General features: G+C 43.7%; 1 protein-coding gene across 1 annotated transcript; it reads right to left on the bottom strand.

Annotated features, from left to right (window-relative positions):
- Window positions 1–1024: 1024 nt before the first annotated feature.
- On the bottom strand, window positions 1025–1410 carry LOC127221037 (histone H2B variant L1). Its single transcript, XM_051182931.1, has one exon. It carries the CDS (start codon window positions 1408–1410, stop codon window positions 1039–1041), a length of 372 nt encoding a protein of 123 aa, XP_051038888.1. The 3' UTR covers window positions 1025–1038.
- Window positions 1411–24512: the final 23102 nt, after the last annotated feature.

The following is a 24512-nucleotide window of genomic DNA, read 5'->3' on the forward strand; positions in this document are numbered from 1 at the left end:
TCAAGGCATTTTCCTAGAAGAGTTCTTGTATGAGAGTACACACTCTATGGTCTAGCCTCCCTGACAGATCTGGTGTCCTTCTACTTCCAAGGGTGATCTCAGGCAGTGCTTCATTTTCATCCTCCAGGGGCTGGGGATAATTACTTAATCTTCACAGGGTTTTGTGGGATTAAATAAACTAATACAAGTAGGGTATGATCATGTACCAAATACTCTGTTTCTGCTACCATGACAACTCTCTTGTGGCTGCTCTTAGTGAAAAAGAGATGCATTTTTGACCTCTGTCAAGAGAAGGCATACAATGAAGTGTGGTGTGATCACAGTATGAGTCCCAGCTAAGACAGGAGTGTAAGCAATCCAGAGCTACATTCATCAGCAGGTAGGAACTTTAGAAACAATTTAAAGAGTGTGACGTGATGTGTGATGTGAGCCTGTCCTTTCCACACAAACAGAATGAAAGCGCTGTCTTAGAGATACAGACAGGGCTGGAGAGATGGCCCAGTGGTTAAGAGATACAGACATTAGAGGACAGAGAAGGTCAAAGGAATGGGTGGGGTGGCGTGGGGTGTTCTCAGGATAGCAGGTAGGGAAATGGAATTAGGAAAAGCTTCAGAGCCTTTATAAAGATTTTATACCCAGAAAAGTGACCAAGCATGATGGCACTGGTCTACAAAGCAAATTTCAGGTCAGCCAGAACTATGTAGTGAGTTTCAAAAAACAAAAACAACAACAACAAAAAAGAAAGTCAATAAATTGGGTGGAAGTTCATGGAAGCATGGGGACTGGAGAAGGCTCGCAGTTAAGAGCAGTGACTGCTCTTCCAGAGGAACTGGGTTAGAGTCCCAGCACCCACATGGAGGCTCCAACTACCTGTAACTCCAGTTCCAGGGGACCCAATGGCCTCTTCTGGCCTCCTTAGGCACCAGGCAAAACACCCACACGTGTAAAACACAACAATAACCAAGAGTGAATCGAACGCTGAGGTGATCGGAGTTCGGTTTACTTTCCCCAAGTTCCGGTGAGGCTTGCACATGGAGCTTAGGAGTGGACAAATCTGTGCACTGCCTCACTTCCAAAAGTCACTGCAAACCTAGCCAGCTTCTTCGGCAGCAGCAGACACACCGCCTTTTGGATATCTTCTGGGGTGAGGGTACAGCGCTTTCTGAGGTACATCAGATGGCAGGCTTCCGTGGCAATGCGTTCAAACATGTCATTGATCAGGATGTTCATAACATCCAAAGTGTGCGACGACAGGCCTCTCTTGGGGACAACTTCCTTCAGGACCCTGTTTATGTAGAGAGAGTAATTTCTTTGGCCAAAGTTGATGCTGGAATGGCGTGACTGCTTCCTGGAGGCTCCTCTTAGGCGTCTTTTGACATAGTGGTATCTTTTGATGATGGACTTGGCCATTGTAGATGTTGTCCTCGTGGTCAGTTAGGAATGGAGAGGAAAAGGGTTGCAGAAAGGGAGCCCTTGCCCTACTTATAATGGCGTGTCACAGTCACACTGCCAGGGCACCTCTGTGATTGGCTTACTTTCCCCGTGTCACAAACACTTAGCAACAGAGCTGACCTGTTGCTGAGGACAAATGGGCTCCTCTCAGGCTTCCCTGGGAGGGGAGGAGGGTGTCGAAAGGACTGATGCCAACTTTCTGCAGAAGGCAGGTGTGCTCAAGTTTTCTGCCTCCCCCCCTCCATAGCAATTTTTATGTATCCTATACAATTTAATTGGAATTGGACAAAAGCTTGCCAAAGTGGGTGGTTGGTATAATGACAGAGAGCAAAAACATTATGAGCTTTTTTTTTTGTGGATGTCATTTCTTAGAGAAACGTGTATAAATTCACTTTTGATCAAATAAATAATAGAGCTGTAGCAAATATAAAGTGATGGCTTTGTAATACAAACAACTGTTACTAATCTGGTTTTAAGATTTGGGACCTACCCCCAATTGGTTATCTGATATCAAGCGGCCAACCCCGACATCATATACATATAAGCAACATTAACTGGAGTCAAGAGATTCTATTTGTACATTTATGCATATGCATGTGACAATAATAAAAAGGCTGTGAGTTTGAGTGGGAGTGAGGGTCTCATGGGAGGGATTGAAAGAAAATAACACGGGGGGGGGTTGGAGAGAGGAAGAGGGGGGAAGAGGGGAAATGGAATTGAATTTAAATTAAAAACCCCTCTGTTCTTCTTACTATATATGCACATAAAAAAAAAAAAAAAGAGACTCTGGGGAGAGGTGCTGACCTCCAAGCCTGACAACCCCAGTTTGATCCCAAGACCCACAGCAGGAGAGAAGCGACTTCCGCAAGTTATGCTCTGACGTCCACACATTTGCCACGACACACAGGCTTTTTCTCTCCCCTCTGTCTGCCTGTGCCTGTGTCTCCCCCTTCCTCTGTCTGTCTGTCTGTCTGTCTCCATACACACACACACACACACACACACACACACACATGCACACAGGGAGGGAGAGAGAGAGAAACAGAACAACAACAAAAAACTATTTGTGACTTTTGTTTGGAAAACGAAGCCTAATTCTTAAGTAGCAGTTAAGCATCAAAGTCCTTTTCCTAGGGCGGGGCTCCCCTCTTACACTTCACATGTGCTGACCCCAAATATGGAAATCTTGACTGCATAGTTGATGGTAGTGGGGGGACTTTGCTCCCTGTCTCTCCTTTAAAAATAAAAAAATAAAAAAGCCTGGCTAGCTAGATTTAATGACATTGGTCCCTTAGAAGCAGGTGTGTACAACTGAAAACTTCAGAACTCTCAGCCTTTATTGTTCGGATTATGATACCAACCTTGTTCATTAACCTTTTATAATAAGAGCATTGTTCTTGCAGTTTTCATAGTCTTAATTACATGGGCTGCTGTTCCTTGGGATTGTACTTCTGTCATTAGCCAGAAGACATTTGTAGAGCCATTTTTACCATGTGTCATGTTGGTATTCATTTAAGAAACCTCATATGCTTTTTAATTTTTTTTAAACTTTATATGCATTGGTGTTTTTGCTTGCATGCATGTCTGGGTGAGGGTGTCAGATCCCCCTGGAACTAGAGTCACAGACAGTTGTGAGCTGCCCCGTGGGGACTGGGAATCGAACCCTAATCCTCTGAAAGAGCAGCTAGTGCTTTTAACTACTGGGGCAACTCTCCAGCCCCTTCCTATGCTTTCTTAATCAAATCTATCCCTGAGTAAAATAAAAAGGGATTAGAAATGACTGTGACAATAACTGAGTATTTCAATTATTCATGGTGGCCACTACTGTTAATAGTCCCATTAAATGCCCTTCAAAACGAGTTTCTGCACAGGGAAGGCAAAGAGGGCTCTGTGCAGTTCCTAGAAAGCTGTTTCTCCTCCTTTCCTCCTACTTAAATATAGAAGAAGGGAAAGATGGTACTATGGGGGATAACTTTAAACTATCTCTAATTTCTTTTTTGAAATTAAAAAAAAATTATGTGTGTGGGTATTGGCTGGTATGCATGTCTGTGTATCACATGTGTACCTGGTGACCCACCGTGTAGGTGCTGGAAACCAAACACGTGTCCTCTGGAGCCAGGTCTCTAAGTTGCTGATCCATCTCTCCAGCCTCTGGCTCTAATTCCTAAAGACAGCAGGCTTTGTGTGCAAATGTGCACTCACTTTGCTCACCGTTGGTCTCAGCCATGGTTCCTACCACTAAGACGGCAGCTACCACTGCCACTCTGCTCTGGGCTGATGGATCCGTAATAGATCTGGCTAATTTTGCTTACAGACCCCTTGAGAGAGAATCACTCAGTTTACTTAATTATAGAGCAGCTTTATTTGCTACTACTCAGAATAGCTACCGGGCAGGGAGCATTTGTTTCCTCCTTCTCCATCCATCTGTGCTACAGTTCCCACTATAGTAACACTCATGGCCTTTCTTTCCCTGTCACTTACTCCTCGAGACAAATGTCTCACTTGCCTGGGGAGGGGCAGCAAGGTAGACAGGCCTGCACCAGCCCTTCTGGATTCTCTGTGGGCAGAGAATCATCGTGAGTTCCCTTTAGTGGATCAGTAGGCCATTCTATTTAATTCCATGCTGCATCAGGAAACACTTGTCCCATTGCATGACTGGTCAGTAAAAAGGGTGACATTTTGATCTCCATCCCTCCGATTCCTTTGACCCTGTTTATGTGGGGAGATGGAAGGCTCCACTGTTTCATAGTGGATAACACAGAAAAAGCGTCAGACCTCAGATCAATAGGCTGTAAACTAAGATGCTTACCACAGTGTTAAGGATAGCAATCTTAGAAATGTCATGGCTAATTTGGGGCTAACCTTGTCTCTTTAATTATTTAATAAGTCATTTAAACCATGGATGTGAGCACTACAGGCTTGTCTTTTGTCTCTGTGTGCCTCCTCCTCCAGACATGCTGGAGGAAGGGATGAACATCTTTTAACATGATGACCTTCAGGAGCAATCATTGCATTTCTAAGTCAGGCAACGCAGCAGTTCTGATCATTTCCACCTCTCACACCTGTCCCATTCTCTGGGTCTTAGGTGAACTCTGGTGTCTGCTAGCAGGACACACAGCATACTGACCAGACTGACAACGGGCACATCAGAGGTTCCCAGTATAAACAGCCAAGCTGTTTAAAACTCTTTTGTCTTTGAGTCCAAAGTTTAGAATTGCTTTTCCCCCAGACTCTTGATTCATGATCTATGATGCTATTCCTATTTGGGGCATAGATTTCATGCTACTATCCTTCTGTGATGGAAGTACTGCTTTAATTACAGGATCTTATAATGACATAAGGTCACCATAAGATGAGAGATAATTTGACAATAATGTAACGGTGGTAGGAGTGACATCAGCTCAAAGCAGAAAACTCTCCCTGCTGGGCGTGGGTGCCCTCTGGTAACACTGTGTGAGTGAGACAGATGTTTGAATGCACTAGGGAGTCTTTCTTTAAAAGGAGCAAACTCTACTGGAATGAGGGCTGTAAGGGGTGGGCGAGACTGAAGAGAGAAGAGAGAATGAGGTAGTGGATGAGAGCAGGCAGAAAGAAGAGGGTGACAGAGGCCTTCAGATCACAGGACTCTGGGGTCTGAGGCATGGGGCGAGGCAGAGCTTGATGTAAATGCCTTTACAGACACCTGGCACCTGTCCCTCCCGACTTTGGCGAAAAAGAAATTGAGAGAGAACAGACAAGGGCAGGACTGGGCAGTCCCCTGAGTGCTACGGAGAACAGGTTTATTCTTCCCTGTGTGGTGTTTCCATGACTGAGGGGAACGCACGCAGCCACATTCCTGATTGCCTAACTCCCCACTGAGGTCCGTTCCTTTTTCTGCCTGGATTCCTATGGCTGCCCCCCCCCCCCAACCTCACCAGACCTGGGAACTGCCTAGATCCTGCCTTGGCTAATCCGAAAGCTGGGTCAGTGTTCTTAGGTGACCTGAGAGTGCATGAGAGAAATAAGATTAGCTCTGTGCAGAGTAAGAACATAATAAAGGAATTAGCTTTGACACTGGGCACAAGGATTCCAGTCCCTGATGAGTTCTTGGTGAGACTGATGTAATTTCATAGAGAACAGAAAAATGTATTGGGATAAAAACTACAAGAAAATATTTTAACTTTTTTTGAATTCTGGTAGAACATTAACTAAAAAGCAATTTAAAACTCCCAAATCAACAAGTTTATTATGGATGGATATAAAATGTGATGGAAAAATAGATCTTTTTAAAAAACTGTATTAATAGTGTCTTAGTTAAGCCAGGTGGTGATGTCGCACACCTTTAATCCTAGTATACCTTTAATCAAGAGGTAGAGGCAGGCAGATCTCTGTGAATTCGAGACCAGCCTGGTCTACAGAGCGATTTCCAGAACAACCAGGGCTACAGAGAAATCCTGTCCGCCCTGTTCCCAAAAGCATTCTAGCTAAGCATGTGCATTATTATTATAAATGTTACCTGAGGTCACATGTTTTAGAAATCTGATGCCAGGGAATAAACTGAGGCCTGTCAGGCACCCAAGCGGGTGCTTCCAACCACTGTACTACACTGCCTTCCACCAGTCGGTCCCAAAGGGAGGAAGCAGAAGGGAGAGAATGAACAATAGCATGGAGGCATGAGATCACAAACTAATTTCAAGGAGGGTACAGGAGTTTACACACCAGAAGATCCGAATACGAGCACAGTGACTCAACTTGCAAAATGTCTGAGTGTGCATTCTAAGGTTTTAAAATGATTTTACGGGCACCCGAGGACCACTAGGCATTTGATTATGATTATGTAACTGATTGATATAAGGGGATATTTGGAGTTGATGTCAGCATTCCAGAAAATGAGATCAGAGAGCCCAGCCGTGCCATTGGCCAGAGGCCCGAGAGTAGGACAGTAAAAGCTTGAGTGGGTGGAGAGGAACAGAGAAGGACCACCCAGGGAACGTCACTGGCTGAGCACTGATCTTGGATTGAACGCTGCTCTCTGCACCCAGGCAGCAGCTCGGTTCTCCATCCACCGCTGACTGGGTGGGTGTGAGCCTGGCTCTTACTGCCTCGGGTGAGGAAGCTGGCTTGCCTCAGTCCACAGATGGCTGGTAGCAAGGCTTCGGGCTCCACGATGCTTGCTATCCACGCTACTTCACCAGGATCTCTATGTCACCTTGTCTGAGCGTCGTAAGATTCAAGGCAGAGGGGCAGGAATGGCCAGATCACAGCAGGGAATTTTGTTGCCAACAAAAAGCAGCAGAATTAAGGCTTGAACCTAGGTCTTCCTAACTTCCAGTGCTCTAGTTAAACCCCCTTGCTCTAGATTGCTGTAGGGAAAAAATAAATAAATAAAAACAGAACTCATCAACCTAAGCCATGCCATAGGGACAGTGCAGATCCTGTGATTTCAGTTATAAGTGACTTCAGGAACATGGTCTTCTTACTTGATATTCTACAGCCTCCCCGAGGCGCAAGCACAGTATTCTCAACCTGTGTGGGTCGCAACTTTTCAGATGTCCTGCATGCCCGATATTTACATGATGGTTCATAACAGTAGCAAAACTTCTAGTATGAAGTAGCAATGAAATTATTTCATGGTCGGGGGTCACCACCACATTGTGAGGAACGGTATTAAAGGGTCTCAGCATTGGGAAGGTTCAGAACCACGGCTCTGGCATATACAATGGAGGAACTTTTCTTTCTCAATGAGGGAGAAGAATCTAATAGTCATCAAGTAACTTCTCATTCCAGACAAGTCAGAGGAAAGCCTCTACCCAGAGGGAAAGGGTGGTTGATTTTAAATTGGCAGAGAAGGGTTTATGGAAGGGAGTCTACACACAGAGAATCCTAACAAGGTTTTGAACCAGCCTGTGTCAACTGTCCTGAGATGCCCTTTTAGGCCTGTTTATACAGAGACAGGAGAGACATGTACATGGAACATGACAAAATCGGACACTGGGAAGCATGGACAGGAAGTTACGTCCATTGTAGTACAGTGAAATTGGACACCAGGGGCTTAAAGAAAACACCTGTCCACACACAGGACTAGCTCCCACCCTAAGTGCTGCAATCAAGTTGTGCCTTGCTTACATCCAAAGCAGATTTCAGTGTCCTTAAATTTAATGAAATAGAAATATGACAGTCCAGTCTCTAGGGCACAGTAAAAGACTCTAGCTCCTGAAGCTCAGTCTGAAGGCATTTGTGGCTGTGTTTCATTTGAGAACCTGTCTTTGACACAGTATCGTTTCCCTTGATCTTCTGCTCTCTCTCATCTCTTTGGGTAAAGCCGTATTGCTTGAGATCTCTTACTGAAACAATGGGTGGAGTTTCTTTGGAGTGCGTGGGAGATGCTGCGTGGGGACTGGATACTCGACTAACACCTGCAGAGCTCTTCTTAGTTTCCGGAACATAAGTTTGTGAATTAAAACACTGCTACCACACCTTGCAATAGATAATATTTGCTTCCCAGTGAAGCCCACTTCTTCTCTGTCTTATATAAGAATGAACTTTGTTTTTCCACCAGTGAGCCTTAGGGGACATCTGCTTGCATGAGTCTGTCCGGGACCGGTAGGATTTTAGTTAATTTTCTTATCACCGTGGTGGTTGAATTAAAATAGCCCCCATAGGCCCAAAGGAAGTGGCACTATTAGGAGGTGTGGCCTCCGAGGAGTAGGCGTGGCTTTGTTAGAGGAAGTGTATCACTGTGGGTAGGCTTTGAGGTTTTAGAAGCTCAAGCCAGGCCCAGTGTCTTATTCTCTCCTTCCTGCTGCCTTTGGATCTGGGTGTAGAACTCTCAGCTCCCTCCCCAGCATGATGTCTGCCTGCATACTGCCATACTTCCTGCCATAATGATAATAGACTAAACCTTTGAACCTGTAAGCCAGCACCAATTAAATGTTTTCCTTTATTAAGAGTTGCTGTGGATATGCCGTCTCCTTACAGCAATAAGAACCAACTAAGATACACTGCAATCAAATGCCACACAAGAAGCCACTGAAGCCGGGCCGTGATGGTCCATGCCTTTAATTCTAGCACTCGGAAGGCAGAGGCTGGCAGATCTCTGTGAGTTCGAGACCAGCCTGGTCTACAAGAGCTAGTTCCAGGACAGCTTCCAAAGCCACAGAGAAACTCTGCCTTGAAAAACAAAAACAAAACAAACAAACAAACAAACAAAAGGAAGCAATTAAAAAGAGATTTATTTTTCCTGTGTGTTGTAGGGTCTAGTTCATCATGGTGTGGATGGTTTGGGGGCAGCTGGAGCATGAGGCTGCCTGCTAACATCCTGACTGGCCAGGAAGCAGACAGATATTGGCTGGAAGTAGGGATTGGCTGTCATTGTCAACACCTGCCTACTAGTGACTCACTTCCTCCAAGTAGGTCCCGCCTCCTAAAGTTCCTATAATCTCTCCAAACAGTGTCACCGACTAGGCATCAAATGTTCGAGCAGTTGAGTCTGTGCAGGATACATTAATATCAAACTATAATACATTGAAATACTGTATGATTCTCTGGCTACTGGGTCCTCTTCAAAATTCACTGTTTCAGAGTTGTGACAGGAGGCTGGTGGGGATATGGCCGGCACCTCTGGAATATACTGTGCCTCTCTGGATGGCTCAAGAGGTGCTTCGTCTTCACAGCACTTTATCTTCTTCATGATCGCTCTGAAAAACAAAATCAAAGCCACAGCAGTAACCTTGGCAAGAAGCTTTCCCTTTCCTTGCTAACACTGATGTGAGCAGCTTTGCCGCACAGCTGAGGGTGGAAACTGAACTCGCAGTAATTGAACTCCTTGCTTTAAAGATGCATAGCCCAGTGGTGCAGCAAAAGCAAATCTGCAACTAGTCTTCCCACCGCCTTCTGCTTCTGTATTCAGAGGACATACTTCCCTCTAGGGTGTTAGCAGACACAGTGGTTTTCAGGGATGTTGCTTAGCTGTCTGCTTGTTTTTCTATCTCACCTTTACAATGGTCATGAATCTGACATCAGGACTCAGACAGAGACCTAGGCCTTGGGAATTCTGGGAGCCTGGGTGGTAGGGTAATATACATATTCAGTACTGGTGGGAGCTAGTGTCAAAGTAATGAGATTGATCATCTCCTTATTTCCCTCCCTCCCTTCCTCCCTCTCTCCCTTCCTCCCTCCTTCCATCACTTCCTTTCTTCCTTCTTTCCTTCCTTCCTTCCTTCCTTCCTTCCTTCCTTCCTTTCTTTTTCTTCCCTTCCTTTCTAAGGTTTTTCAAGACAGTGTCTCTATGCATCCCTGGCTGTCCTGGAACTCACTCTGTAGACCAGGCTGACCTCAAACTCAGAGATCTACCTGCCTCTGTCTCCAGAGTATTGGGACTAAAGGTGTGCACCACCATCGCCCAGCTTCTTTTTAGGTTTTTCAAGACAGGATTTCGCTGTATGGTTCTGGCTGTTCTGGAAAGTAATGATTAAATGGCAAGCTATTTGGAAACAGACATAATCATAGAAAGTGAGACCCCCAGGTTGATGGACACAGAACGATGCTCAGCCTCAGTGGTTGTGAAGGAAAGGGAAACCAAAGAAATTATTTCATAGGCGCCAAACTTCTCAAGACCAAATTGCCCTGAGACCACCAGATGCTGGGAAGGGTGTAAGGCACTTAGTTTGTATTGTAGGCATGGTGTAAACTACTATGATTACCTTGGAGACCAACGTGGGAGATGCTTGCTAAATGTGAACATATGTATCCCATACCTTGGTAGTTACACATCAGAATATCCGCTCTTGAGAACATAGTACACGCTTGTGGAAAGAGACAAGTTCATGGTTGTTGACTGGAGCGATGTTTGCACAGAAAATGGTGGACACAAATGACCACAGTACAGAGTTTGGGAAAAGGGTTGAATAAACTGGTTTTCCTGATATGGTGAAATAAATCTGAAGGAGTTATAATAAACAGTGATCTAGCTATATGAAACCCAAATGCTGAGCACAAAAAAAATTCAAAATGTAATTCATTTCTCATTGCTCTGACAAAGCACCTAACAAAAGCAGCTTAAGGGAGGAAGGGTTTAATTTGTCTTTTATTCCGGGGAGATGCAATTTGTCATGGATTAGAAGGCTTGGTTGTAGGAGCATGATGTGGCTGATCATATTATGTCCAAAGTCAGGAAGTAAAGAGTAGGCAAGAAGTAGGACCTGGGTGTGGAACCCCAAGGCCTGTCCCTGTGATTCATTTCCTCCAGGGAGGCTCTGAATCCTAAAGGCTTTACAGCACCAGTTGTTGGCATGTGGGTCTCGACCCCTTGGGTTGAATGGTCCTTTCACAGTCTGTATATCAGATATCTACATTATGACTCATAATGGTAGTAAAATTATAGATATGAAGTAGCAATGAAAATAATTCTATGATTTGGTGGTCACCACAGCATGAGGAGCTGTATTAAAGCTCTACACGCTTCCAGAATAGCACCACCAGCAGGAGGCCAAGTGTTCCAACACAAAGCCTACGGGGACATTCCACACACAACAGCATATGCTGTTGTATAGCATGGAAAAAGAAAACTAAAACAACATTGCTTATGTATTTGGAAGTGCATTATACAAGTAGAAGGAGCATGTAGGAAAGATGTCACAAACCCAGTAGTGGTTCCCTATGGCGAGAGAAGGAGACGGGGAGACTCAAGTGGGGACTAGAGCTAGAATCTGTTTTTAATTCTGGGTTTAATTGCAAAATGTGGTAATAGATTATATTATTTTCTTTAGTTTCCCTTTTCTTCGAAACATTTACTAATTTTAAAAGCCCTCAACCCCCCACCACTATCAAAAGCAAACCTGCAAGCCACCTATTAAACAGTGCTAATTATACTCAGAAAAGAGGGACTGGAAGCCTGGCTCCTGCTCCCCAGTAAAAGGCTGGAGCTGGGTGCAGACAGAGTTAGAAGGCAAGCAGGCAGTGTGCTCGAGTAACTCCCAGACTGAACTTGAGGGTCTGAGAATGGGGGTGAGGGATGCGGGTTTTGGGGAGACATAGGTTGAGATTGAACTACTGGTTGTTAGGAATAGGTTTTTCCCCGCCAGTCTGGTCTCACCGCCACGCCAGCCCCAAATAACACACAGAGACGCTGTATTAGATATAATTCTGTTGGCCTGTTACTAGTTTCTTATCAGCTAGCTTTGTCTTAAATATTAACCCATTTCTATTTGATGGGAGATGCCATTATGTATATATGTTTCTCATACTGGTTAATAATAAAGCACTGTTGGCCAATAGGAAAGGAAGATAGGAGGGACTAGGAGACAAGGAGGAAATAGGAAGGAGGAAGGAGGAGTCAAGATGGAGAGTCTGAAGAAAGCAGTATGCCGCCGGCTCCCCGGTAAGAGAAATACATAGATCAGCAGAAATGGGTTAATAATTAAGGCAGAGCTAGCTGATAAGAAACAAGTAACAGGGCCAACAGAATTATATCTAATACAGAGTCTCTGTGTGTTATTTGGGGCTGGTGGCGCAGCAGCAGGACAAGAACAAGCGGCAGGCAGAAAAATCATACTCTTACAAATGGCGCCCACGTGGCTAATAAGAACTTCCACTTAAAATTTAACAAAAGCTTAAAAAAGGGTTTTAGAAACAAAAGAACAGAGACAAGCAAGGTTTCTAATCTAAGTACTTCCACGTGGCCTCATCTTACCGGAGGGGGCCGGCGGTTCTGCTCTCTCATGCTTCATGTTGACTCCTCCCTGCTACTTCCTCTTTCCTCCTTGTCTCCTAGTCCCACCTGTCTTGCTTTCCTATTAGCCAACAGTGCTTTATTCATTAACCAGTATGAGAAACATATTTACAGAATGACATCTCCCATCAACTGGTGTCAGTTCTGGTCATATGGATGCTCGGCTTCCACACAGTGTAGCCACCCTTCCTCCTCCTCTTTGTTCTGTCTGAGCCACCAGGGGCTTGAGGAAGCCCACCTGCCCCCACAAGAGGCACATCACCTTCATTACTCAGGCTGTGATGCCACAGGCTGACCTGTCTGAAACACTTTGGAAGCAGATGGAGAATAATGCTTTCCTAGCTACCCAGATGTCCCTTGGCCCAGACAAACTGGCACATAAAACCAATCACAAAATCACCAAATGGGCAGAAGTTGAGCCCCCCTCACTCTCTCTCTCTCTCTCTCTCTCTCTCTGTGTGTGTGTGTGTGTGTGTGTGTGTGTGTGTGTGTGTGTGTGTGTGTATTCAGGAAATAAACCATGTGAGTTTGCCATTGCTGAGGTTTCTAATACCTTCCTTTTATCTTTGCTGTTCTTCCTGTACACAAACATTGCTTGGGGCTATTTATCAAGTCCTACCTATGTGTGGGACATGGTGCTGGGCAGCATTCATAGAGAAATGATAGTATCTTGTCCTTGAAGAGTTATAAGAAATATGGTGAAGGGTAACAGAGGATGCTGGTCAGGGAGATGGACTAGATTTAAGAAGATTCAGGACAGATAAACCCAGTAAATACCAAAGGCTTCTAAGGAAATCTCTTTAAATTATACTGTGCTAAAGAAGGAATTGGATTGGAGAAAATGTAACAACTGTAGCTGCTTCTGGATGGATCATCCTTGCAGCCAGGTCTCTGGGTTTGACTTAATCCACCATTGAAGCATAGTGCTTATCTTCATTACTTCTCAATATTTTCAGAAATGGAGCTTCCTTTTTTTCTAAAAGTCCTTATACCTGGATATTTTCTAACATCGACCTTAAATCCTGCCTATTAAGGTTTAAGCTTACCCTCTCCGCCGTGAATGCCTGGAAGGAGATTTTTGTTTGCCCCCCTTATCCATCCAAATGTCATTCCAAATTCTGTCCCCAGCACCTCTGGTCATGAATTCTATCACTCTGCTTCTCTCCTTTGAATCTTCTCCTGCTCCAAATTCTCTCCCGTGTTTCACTTCAGTGCATCTTTGTAATTATATGAACACCAGTTTCTTGGGGATTATTGATTTCTTCTCTCAGACACTGAAATTTCAAGTTGTATGTTTCCCCCTTCTTGGATTTTCGTTTTCCAGTTTTTTTTTTCCTTCAAATTTTGCTTTGCTTATCAATTATTTATTTTTATAGTCTAAATCCATTTCAATTTTCAGCCAGATTCAGTTTCCGCCTCAGGAAGTTGCTATCTATCACCCCTTTTCACGGCCTGTGTCAGAGCACATATTGGCAAGTTCGTGTCTCTCTCTCCAAAGGCATCCTTAGGATGAGGCCAGGCATGAGGAGTGTTTACAAGGGCTTGGACTATGGAGATAGGCTGGGAATGGAATGTAGGCGCTCCCCAGGGGATACACACTGTGCTTGGAGCACCATGTTCAGGTGCTTTGGAAGACAGTTCTTAAAACAGTCTCAGATTATTTCCCCTGTGGATCAGAACAGTAATCTTCACGAGTATGCATTAGGTCAGGCAAGGGAGCCCAGTGGTTTGTATCTGGTAGCCTGTGAAGACATGAGCAGAGAACTTATGTATACCCCTCTTGCCTTGAGTGCTTTTCTGATCTATAATTCCTATGGCTCGGATCTTTAAAATGAGTGGATGTTGTTGTTCAAGGGCAGGAGCAGATGGGAAATGAGTTTACTCTTGGGCTCAGAGGCTGTTATGGATCTGCACGCAGGTAGTCAGGCAACAGGAAACAAATACAGCAAAACACCGGGAAGAAGGTGTTTATTTTTGTTCTCTTGGGCAACATGTGTCAGGACCTGAGGGATGGTTGCTCTCAAGGCTTCTGCATGAGATAGCCTTTACATTGGTGGATAGAAGATCCTAGCCAAGTGTGGATGGGTTCTGAGCAGCTGTATTTACAGACCTGAAAATGAGTTTCCCTAGGCTGAAGAGCTGGAGGAGGCAGCACATGCCTAACAGTAGTGTCTGTCCCGTGATCAGCATTTTAGAAAGAAGAGGGACACCTTTCCACCTGAGGTTAAAGGAAACCTTGTAACAACCCTAAGAAACAAAAGGAAAAATAGAGGAAGCTGGTTTAAGATGCATAATAAATAAATACCAAGATCTGATTCCAGGGTTATTCAATGTTTCCCAGTGTGCAACTGTGTAGGGGCCGATGTGGATCCCAACTACACTTTATGAGATGTATCTCCTTCTCTCAGCTAAAAATTCATTCATGTGATGATTAGTAATTAATCATTACATCTTTCAAGTAGCTACCATTGTTTAAGCACTTACCACATGGCATTCAAACATCATGGTGACTGACCTAAAACCGAAAGTGATATGATGGGGTGTGTCCTTCTGTATATATGTTTCTCTTTCTGGTTGATGAATAAAACACTGTTTGGCCAGTAGCCAGGCAGAAAAGATAGGCAGGGCTACCAGACTGGGAGAAGGCCGGGGAGAGGAGGGGAGAAAGGAGCCGCAAAGAGACCCCATTCTGCCGAAGGAGTAACATGCTGGGTTACAGGTAAGCCACAGCCTCATGGCAATACATAGGTTAGTAGAAATGGGTTAATAATTAAGACAGGGCTAGCCGATAAGAAGCCCTAGTCATCAGCCAGCAGTATAACGATTAATATGTCTCCATGTGTTAATCTGGGGCAAAGTGGCTGTGGGACCAGGCGGGACAGAAACCTCCATCTTCAGTGATATTGTTATCATTATTCCTTTTTAATGATTGGGAAAAAAGGTGGAAAAGTTCTAGTAATTACCCCGGGATGAGAATCAGGTGGTTACCTTAGAATCATAGATGAAGCGTATAGAATTCCCAAGTCCTGTATTTGCATTGGGGCAATTTAGGGACCTCTGGGTACGCTGTGTGCTCACAGCATTTTCTCATGTCCCGGGGATAAGCACGGTGGCTCTGGCTGCCCCATCCCCATTCCCATTTCTAATTAAAGTGTGTTCTAGCAGTCACCTCTATGTCACCACGGTGAAGGGAGCCGAGAGGAAACCACTTCTCCAAAGGTTTTTTGTTTCCCTTTGGTTTGGGTTTTTTTTTTTTTTTTTTTTTTTTAAGACAGGGTCTTACCATGTAACTCTTGGTTGGCCTCAAACTTGCTATGTAGACCAGGCTAGCCTTAGACAGAGATCCACCAGTCTCTCTGCTTTACGAGCACTAAGATTAAGGGCGTGCCTCACTCTGCCCCTCCCCTTTTAAAATGGAATGCTGGCAATAAAAATATTTTATCCTTGTTTATGTGTTTGTCTGCTTAAGACTCTGGGCATGAGAATCCAGAGGCAAAGTGTCTGGCTAACATGATTTTGCTCTGGTCAAAATTGTTCTTCTCAGTCAACAGCCACGTTTCAGGGGTACATGGTCATATCGTCCCTGAAATGCCCTGTCCCTTAACATAGTCCTCTGCAGTGTGGTGGACCAGTGAGACATGCCCGTGTAGTCTTGGCCTCTCAGAATAAATACACCTTTAAGACCCATTATTTCCATTATACTGACTACTGTGCCTGTAGGTCTTTTTGAGGTAAGTTCTTTCGGCATTCACACATGCAGCAGGACGCTATACACATTATAATGCAGACGGGTATATGAATGTGTGGATGTACGCCAACTTGATGGCTCTAGTCACTGCTGTTAGGTTACATTCCCACCAGAACCCTTTCATCAAGTCTAGCTCATTTATCCATTAGTGTGCTTGCAGTTTGTTCTATTTTGCCAGAATATTCTTTTCTAGCATTTTTTAAAAATTAGATTCCTCCTTCAAGTCATTTGAATCCAGTGAAACTCTTCAGAGGGACCTTTGTTTTTTGACAAGCTCTATCAAAAATACTACCCTCTGAGTTCTCCTCTTCCTCTGATTTAGCTTTTAGTACAATTATTGAACTATCATTTGCTTATTGTCTGTTTTACTTACTGAACTCTAGGAAGTTGAGACCCTGTATGCTTTCTTCCTGTGGCTTTGAACTCCTACAGTTAGGAGAAGCTCAATAACTAGGTACTGAAGGGTGGGAAAAGCTGGGGAAGGCACTCTAGAAGCTGTGTGTGTACACATCTGAGGTGTCCATAGTCTTGTCAGGTTTTACTCTAGAGAAGACATTAAAATTTTAACAGTTTGGTGACATCTATAATGTTTGAGTCTTCAAAAAGTTAATTGTGTGTTGAGCTCCTCTTGTTGCTCCTTAAAAACATGCATCTAGATCTATCTATATGACTCTCCATTCAGAACCCACTACCGCTTAGCATTCATAGTTGAACAACCCCCGACTAAAACCTTATTTAATCGTCTGCCATCTTTGAAGAGTAAGTAGACCTCACAAAATATAAAATGTTAAAATAACCCAAACCTTCTATTTGACTGGTACTAAAATACTTAATGGGTTTTGACTCTTTGCTTCTGGGTATCTGGAGTGCTGATAGTAACATTTATCTTCCTCCCTAATGTACAAATCAGGACGAAGAAATTTATGAAATAATGGTTCTCAAGATATTGAATATGAGGTGGCAAAACACAGTGATGAACAAAGAAGGTGAGCCCATGGCAGTCCAACTCACTGCCTTGAGATAGATTCAGGGAGTGGGGCCCAGAATAGAGCTTGTCAATTCCTGAATTAGGTGCTGGAGATGGAAGGCTGTAAAGGTGAGTAGTTAGAGTTCAAGGACAGTGTGCCAGAAAGACATTCACAGAGAGATAACTCCAGAGACCTTCACAGGATCATCTCTGGTTTTCAGCCAAGTACCCAATGACTCATGCGAGCATGACAACCACCTGGGTTTCCTGGAAGAACTATTCAAATGATTAAGGAGAGCGGGCTCTCTGGCTCCCACTCTCCAGAAACAGAGCCTGTTCCTACCAGCATGGGTGGAAAATGGCATCATTCCCAGGGTCCAGTGAAAGAAGTCAAACAAAGAGTGAAGATAATGTCTGGGTTCATTGATAGGAAATGAAAACACACAGCATATCAGTTGTGCCTGGAGACTGAACATGGAGGTAGAGATGCAGTTAGCGGCATTACAGAGGGCTAGGGATAATCTTTTTTGGAGAAAAGGGGCAGGTCTGTACTCAGTTCTGGTGATGACTTCACAGGTATACCCTTGTATCAACCCTCGCCAGAATGTAACCTTAAAATGTGGGTTTTATTGAATGTTAATTATACCTCAACAGAGCTGGCAAAGGTATAAAACAAGCCCCAGCCGAAGAGCTATTGGCAGTTGGTGGCTGCCAGAGGAGGGAGAGCCATTTTCTTCTGGAAGTGTGGCCAGTAGTGGATTGCTTATGCTACCATGGATGGCCCCACAGCCACGTGCATTTGGGCAGCAGTAATTGGAGAGGTGGGCATTTGGGGAAGTCCCAAGGAAGTTGGAGGGGGAGAACAGAGTAGATATGATCAAAACACATTGTACACATGTATGAAATTATCAAAGAATAAATAAAAATATTCCTTATTCATATATGAAACAAATATTCATTAAAACTTTTTTTTTTTGTTTTTTGAGACAGGGTTTCTCTGTGTAGCCTTGGAGCCTGTACTCCACTCTGTAGACCAGACTGGCCTTGAATTCATAGAGATCTACCTGCCTCTGCCTCCCCAAGTACTGGGATTAAAGATGTGAGCCACCACTACCTGGCTCATTAAAACTTTTAAAATACTTTTTATCCTGTATTTTTGTTTTTAAAGATGGTTTATATGTTTGAATGTCTGTGTGCATGAACACAGGGTAAGTTCCCTCAGAGATAGATGATCCCATAGGACTGGAGTTACAGGTGGTTGTGAACTACCTGACAAACTCCCACCCTCTGAAAGAGCAGCAAGCACCCTTAACTGCTCAGCTATCTCTCCAGACTCCACACATCTATTTCTTAAAATAGTTAACAGATACAATTTCATACTGGGGTAGTTTGAAAGAAAACGCCCCCCAAAAGGGAGTGGCATTATTAGGAGGTGTGGCCTTGTTGGAGGAAGTGTGTCACTGTGGTGCGGGCTTTGAGGTCTCTTTTGCTCAAGCTTCCCTCAGTGTGACAGTCAGTCTACTTCCTGTTGCCTCTGAGTCAAGATGTAAGGACTGGCAGCTCTAGCACCAAATCTGATTGTACACCTCCATGCTGCCCTTTATGACGATAATGGATTGAACCTCTGAAACTGTGAGCAAGCCACCCCAATAAAAGGTTTCCTTTACAAGAGTTTCTGTGGTCATGCTGTCTCTTCACAGAAAAGAAAATCCTAAGATGCAAACATTCTGAATAACCCTGGGTCATCATTATGAGCAAGAGTTATTAGACTGACTCAAAAAATGAACTCCAGAGGGACACAGAGCCTGCAGCTGTAGCTGAGGAGCTATTGGTAGTTTTCTTTAAAGGTGTAGCTCCTGGTAAATTGACCATTCTCCGGTAGATGGCCACACACATCTGTGAATATGTAGGCAGCACTAACTGGCCTCAGTGAAAGAGAGGTGTGATTGGGTGGAGCATCTAGGAGGAGCTGGAGATGAGGAGCAGGAGATGAATATGACTGAAATGCAAATGAGCTCAAGAGAGATGGAATTGATGATTTTCATTTGCTTTTTAAGTCCCTCTGTCCACTCTCTGCTGTCAGCGCTCATGACCGATGGCATCCTTCTCTAAGTAGGAACTTTATGTGCTCCCACCATTACTATCCTGTACCAAGTCATTGTCACTTCCTCAGCTTCCCGGAGCTATCATCACAGGCTTCTCATTTTCATTTTCAAGATCAATTCCAGACCATGGGATGTATATTGCGTTTCAAAGGCCAACATTCTTAGCTTGGTCAATGGATGAATGAAAATGGATACAAATTCAATAACTTGCTGTATGTAGTCAGGGTTTGGATGAGTATATCTGGGCTGCCAATCTCCTGCTGTTTGCTCAGTAATGCACTGTGTGGATCCAACTGCTCGGGGTGATGTGGGTATTAGCGCCAAGGCTCTAAGATGTCAGTCACATCACCTGTGAGCTTGTAAGCCCCAGGGGTGAAAGGACTGGCCTGGCATGACTCAGAAAAATGCCTTGAGCTTTGCTGTCAGCTCTGAGCATTACAGAAACAACAGTAATTTTTGTTGGCCATGAAGGGAATTAGATATCCTCAAATTCCTTCTCCTCTTATTTCTTGTACCTATTTTATCATTTATTTCAAATGCAGAAGGGCTTTCTTTGTAGGTTTGTTGACAGCGTCTCACTGATATTTCTGGAAAGGAGCATGCTAATAGCATATTTAATGTCAGTATACACCATTGATTTAGTTTGTGATATTTGCTGGAACATTGTGTACTGAATAAAACATAAAAACACACTAAAATATAACCTCAGAAAATGAATATTTAAGTGGTCATGAATGAGGAAACAAAATCCAATTATTTTGTTCTCCCTGGAGTATACAGAAGGTAGCAATCTACCTCTGGAGGGCTAGTACTTGACATTAAGATGTGTTCTGCTTCAGGAAAATTCCTTTTAAGAACAAATAGAGAATATGAAGAATGACATCTCAAAAGCTGCCTGCTTAAAATTTCTGTAGGAGGTGCAATCATATGATAGTAAAAGTTATTTGTTGGTGCTTATCAGTGAAATGTGGGTGCTTAGGAATGAATTGTGTGATAGAGGAAAATTTGATACTATTGTTCTTCCGACAAGAAGAATATCCCAATGTAATGAGCCTTCTGAGGTCAATGGCTTATTTAACCTCCCCCCCATTGTTGTGGGAAATCATTGTTATGCTATTGTTATTAAATAACTTAGCTTAAGAATCTATGTCCAGAAATCTTAACTCCTACAGCACTGGCCTTAGTTCCCACAGCTGTGTCAAGCTTTTTTTTCTGCCTGAATTTTCAGTGCCCCCCCCACACACACAGAGGCACACATGACACAGACACACAAAGGCACATACATAGACATATATACACACATGCACACACACAGACACAGACACACAGGCATGTACACAGGCGTGAGCGCGTGCGCGTGCACGCACGCACACACACACACACCATGGGCAGAGGTATTGTGGAATAATAAGGATCGGGAAAAACAGGCTGAATGGATGTTTATTGAGAGAGAAATAACTGATGTCAGATACAGGTGTGGACAGAGTGAATACCTCACTACACAGAGGATGTTGTCTCTGCTTCCGACAGTGTCTTTATCTGACAGATAACAGGGTAGACACAACAATGGGTAAGTTCAGGTATGTTGTGCTCCTCTCTGCCTCTGCCCCTGCACAGGAGAACATGCCTCACCTACCTGATGACAGAACGAAGAACTCGGAGCAGAACCATGACCTGAGCAATGGAGAGATCAGCCAGGTCCTGGCCAATAACTGCTGTACAGGTCAAATAAGTGTTCCACCTTGGCATTTAAAAACTATTTTCAGAGTGTGTGTGTGTGTGTGTGAATGCCAGAGGTCAACATTAACTGTTACTCTCCACTGTATTTTTTGAGACAGTCTCTCCAGTCTCTCACTGAAAGCAGAATTTACCAGTTTGGCTGGAGCAGCTGGCTAGTGAGCTCCAGGAATCCTTCTGCCTCTGCCTCCCAGTGCTGGAATTACAGGTGCACACTGCTGTGCTGGCTTTTTTACGTGGATCCCAGGACTTAGAACTCAGATGCTTGCACTTGCCCATTAAAAACTATATGCACAGAGCCATCTTCAAGTCCCTGTTTTTTTTTTTAATTGTTTATGGACTTAAAATATGCTTATTGTTTTATGTGCATGAGTGTTTTGGCTATGTGTATGTCTGTGCACCATGTACACACAAATACCTGTGAAGGCCAGAAAAATACCTGTGGATCCCTTGGAGCTGGTGTTACAGATAGTTATAAATTTGCCATGTGGGTGCTGAGAATCAAGCCTGGGTCCTCTGGAAGACTAACTGGTACTCTTAACCTTCACTGTAGCCCTGGCATTTATCATAATTATTATCAACAGTATTCATTTATTATTTATATTTATTTTTTATTTTTGAGACAGGCTTTTACTCTGTAGCCTTGGCTGGCCTGGGACTCCCTGTGTAGATGAGGCTGGTCTCTCTCGAGTGCTGGGGATAATGTGCACAACCACATCCAGATATTGCAATTCTATTTGATGTGAGCATCTTTGCAGCAGTGGCTAAAGCATGGGTGCTTACGACTGAATTGGATTATTAAGCAGAGTTGAGGCTAATGTCAGTTTACAATGACCCTTTTCTGAATACACATTCATTTCAAAACCAGTAAATGATTGTATTTCATGTAGTCAATTAAGAACACATTTTGATCCTTGTGTGAGGTCCAGATGATTGATGATGGATGCCAGGAAAACTGGATTTAAATGGATTCTGAGTTCAAACTTATGTTCTCTTGGAAAGAAGGACATCACATTTCTGATGGTTAGGAGTGGGTGGATCGCAGTGGAAATGCTAAGAATGCACACATTTGATGTCTCTTATGGACACCCTAACCCTAACCCTAACCCTAATCCTAACCCTAACCCTAACCCTAATCCTAACCCTAACCCTAACCCTAACCCTAACCCTAACCCTAACCCTAACCCTATCCTAACCCTAACCCTAACCCTAACCCTAACCCTAACCCTAACCCATTATCTCCCAGGGCAGCATCTGGCACACGAGGGAGCTCAGGGGTAGGCTGTCTGTGAGGGAAACCTTATTCTGCCTCTGGTTAGTTCTTCCTTCCTTCCTCCCTTTTCCTTCCTTCCTTCCTCCCTTCCTCCCTCCCTCCCTCCCTCCCTCCCTCCCTTCCTTCCTCCCTTCCTTCCTTCCTTTTCTTTCTGTTTCTTTCTGTTTCTTTGTGTAGTCCTGGCTATTCTGGAACTCACTCTGTAGACCAGGCTGGCCTTGAATTCATAGAGATCTGCCTGTCTCTGCCTCCCCAGTGCTGGAATTAAAGGCATGTGCCACCACTGCCAGGCTCTTATTAGTGTTTTTAACATTGAGTGAGTTATTTAACCTCTTGATAATTCATTCCTTACTTTATCTGGGAATTGAGGGCAAGGATGACAACTGCTTTGTAGAATTGTTATCAAGAACAATTGCTCATGTACAAGGTGCTTCTAATACTCTTTAGCTTATTGTATGAATTATCACTGTAGTGTAGTGCAGATCATAGTATCTCTGGGATAAATATGTTCAGCTGTGTTTTGTTACCAAGTTTCCTTATATACACAGGGAAATATGGTCATGTCTGAATCTGCTAATCATGCATTGTGAACTTAGCTATCCTCAGTAAGCAATTCATATCCATATCCAAGGTGTTATTACTATTATATTTAGCATGAACCTGAATTAGAGAAAAATTAATTGTTTGGTATTTTAGTATTGTAAATCCAAAGTTATAAAACTATTCATCCCCTTAATAGACTAAAAAAATAGTCAGGGTGATGATTATGAAATATTACAAGATTCTTAGAAGAAAGTATCAAAACCAGAACCATGGTGTCAGCAAGATGGCGTACAGGGTAAAGGCGCTTGCTGTTCAGCCTGCCGATGTGACCTCAATCCCTGGGATCCACACAGGACAAGGGAGAGCCCAGCACCATTGTCCTTCCGTCCACCGAGGAAAACCTCCATTCTTTCTACACCTTTGCTGAGAGAGGCAATATGAGGTTGGTCTGCTTCCTGCTGGCACTGGTGATTTATTTAGCCACATAAGAATTCAACAGGGAAACAGTATGAGGTGACGGCCCCCACTAGTGTTCAAGGGATCACCCATGAGGATGAGGAAAAGAAACAAGTGAAATCATTGCTGAAGAAATTTTACAACAGTGTTCTTACTGATCATCCAGAATATGGGGAAGCAATTCAGTAAGAGAACATGGATGTCCCTGTAGAGAATGGCCTAGCAGGCTAAGAGTGATCGGCTGAGGGTTCTTGTGGCTCCCTGAAGCACAAATGAGGATTTCCTTGCACTTAATAGATTTTCCTTTCTGTCTCTTATCACAAATTTAAAAACCTCACAGCTTGTATAATGTCACCATTTGGGGCCTGCTTTTAACTTCAACTAGTGTAACTTCTTCATGCAATAAACAGACAGAGCCAAAATAACAACAAACCCAAGCCAGACCATGCTGTCCTTATAAATGAAACAGACTGTTTTGAATCCCCGATGTTTATCAGCATGGTCCAGTCTTACTAGGCTAATACATTTCAAGGGGAATGAGTTTTGATAATTATAGCAATCTTATTTAGGTATGCACATTTAAATGGACTTTGTTTGGCAGATGCTAGAGGCAAGGAAATGGACTTGAATTCTGCTCTCAGCAAGAGGTTTTCAAAAATAAAGAGAGCACATTAAAACTTGTTTATGTACATTTACTGCAGAGAAAGAGCCAAGCAGACGTCAATAGTGCAGCCCGGGCATGTACCGGATTGGAGCTTTGCTTTAAATGAATCTGTGTGCTCAGTTTTGGATCACTTCCTTAAGTCAATACTGGTCGACCTGAAAGGACCTCTGTGAGCTCTAAAATGATATCTATCTGTGGATGTAGCCTTTAGGAAGACTATATCCCGCATTTTAGAATCCCTGTCTTTAAAAAAACAAAACAAAACAAAACAAAACAAAACAAAACAAAACAAAACAAAAAAACAAGCCTACTTTCAAACAGCCATTGCTCTCTTTCAGGAACCAAATCACGTTATTTTCCAATTGTGATTCTATTTCCTGGTGGAAGCTTTAGGGAACATTATTGTGGAAAAATAAGGATCAGGGAAAACACAGGCTTAATAGATGTTTATTCAGGGAGAAATAACTTACAACAAAGACAGATGAATGCCAGCAGGTTCCAGACCCAAGGATGCCTCCAGATGTTCTCTGCATCCAGGAAGCAAGAGAGAACTCAGGGTTCCTGACCCCAGACTTAGTTCTTCTGGGTCATGACCATCCCTGTCCCCACCCCCCAATGGGTGTGGTCAGTGCAACAGGTACTGGCAGGGTGGATATCTCACTACAGATCATTAGGCGGATTTACATCCAGTGTGTGAATCTCAGCTCAGGGACACTTGGGAGCATGTTAGAAATATGGAATCTTGGCCTCGATCTCAGGCCTCCTGCACCAGGATCATCACTCAGATCCGATCCCCGTGGGACTCTGAATGCATTTGAGTCTGAGTGGCTCAGCTCTATGAGGTGGACAGTCTAATGAG

This window comes from Phodopus roborovskii, unplaced genomic scaffold, assembly GCF_943737965.1.
Source record: "Phodopus roborovskii unplaced genomic scaffold, PHOROB, whole genome shotgun sequence".
NCBI lineage: Eukaryota > Metazoa > Chordata > Mammalia > Rodentia > Cricetidae > Phodopus > Phodopus roborovskii.

Bases quoted from the DNA above. Each gene is read 5' to 3' on its own strand.
- LOC127221037 (XM_051182931.1), bottom strand. From the start codon at position 1,410: ATGGCCAAGTCCATCATCAAAAGATACCACTATGTCAAAAGACGCCTA.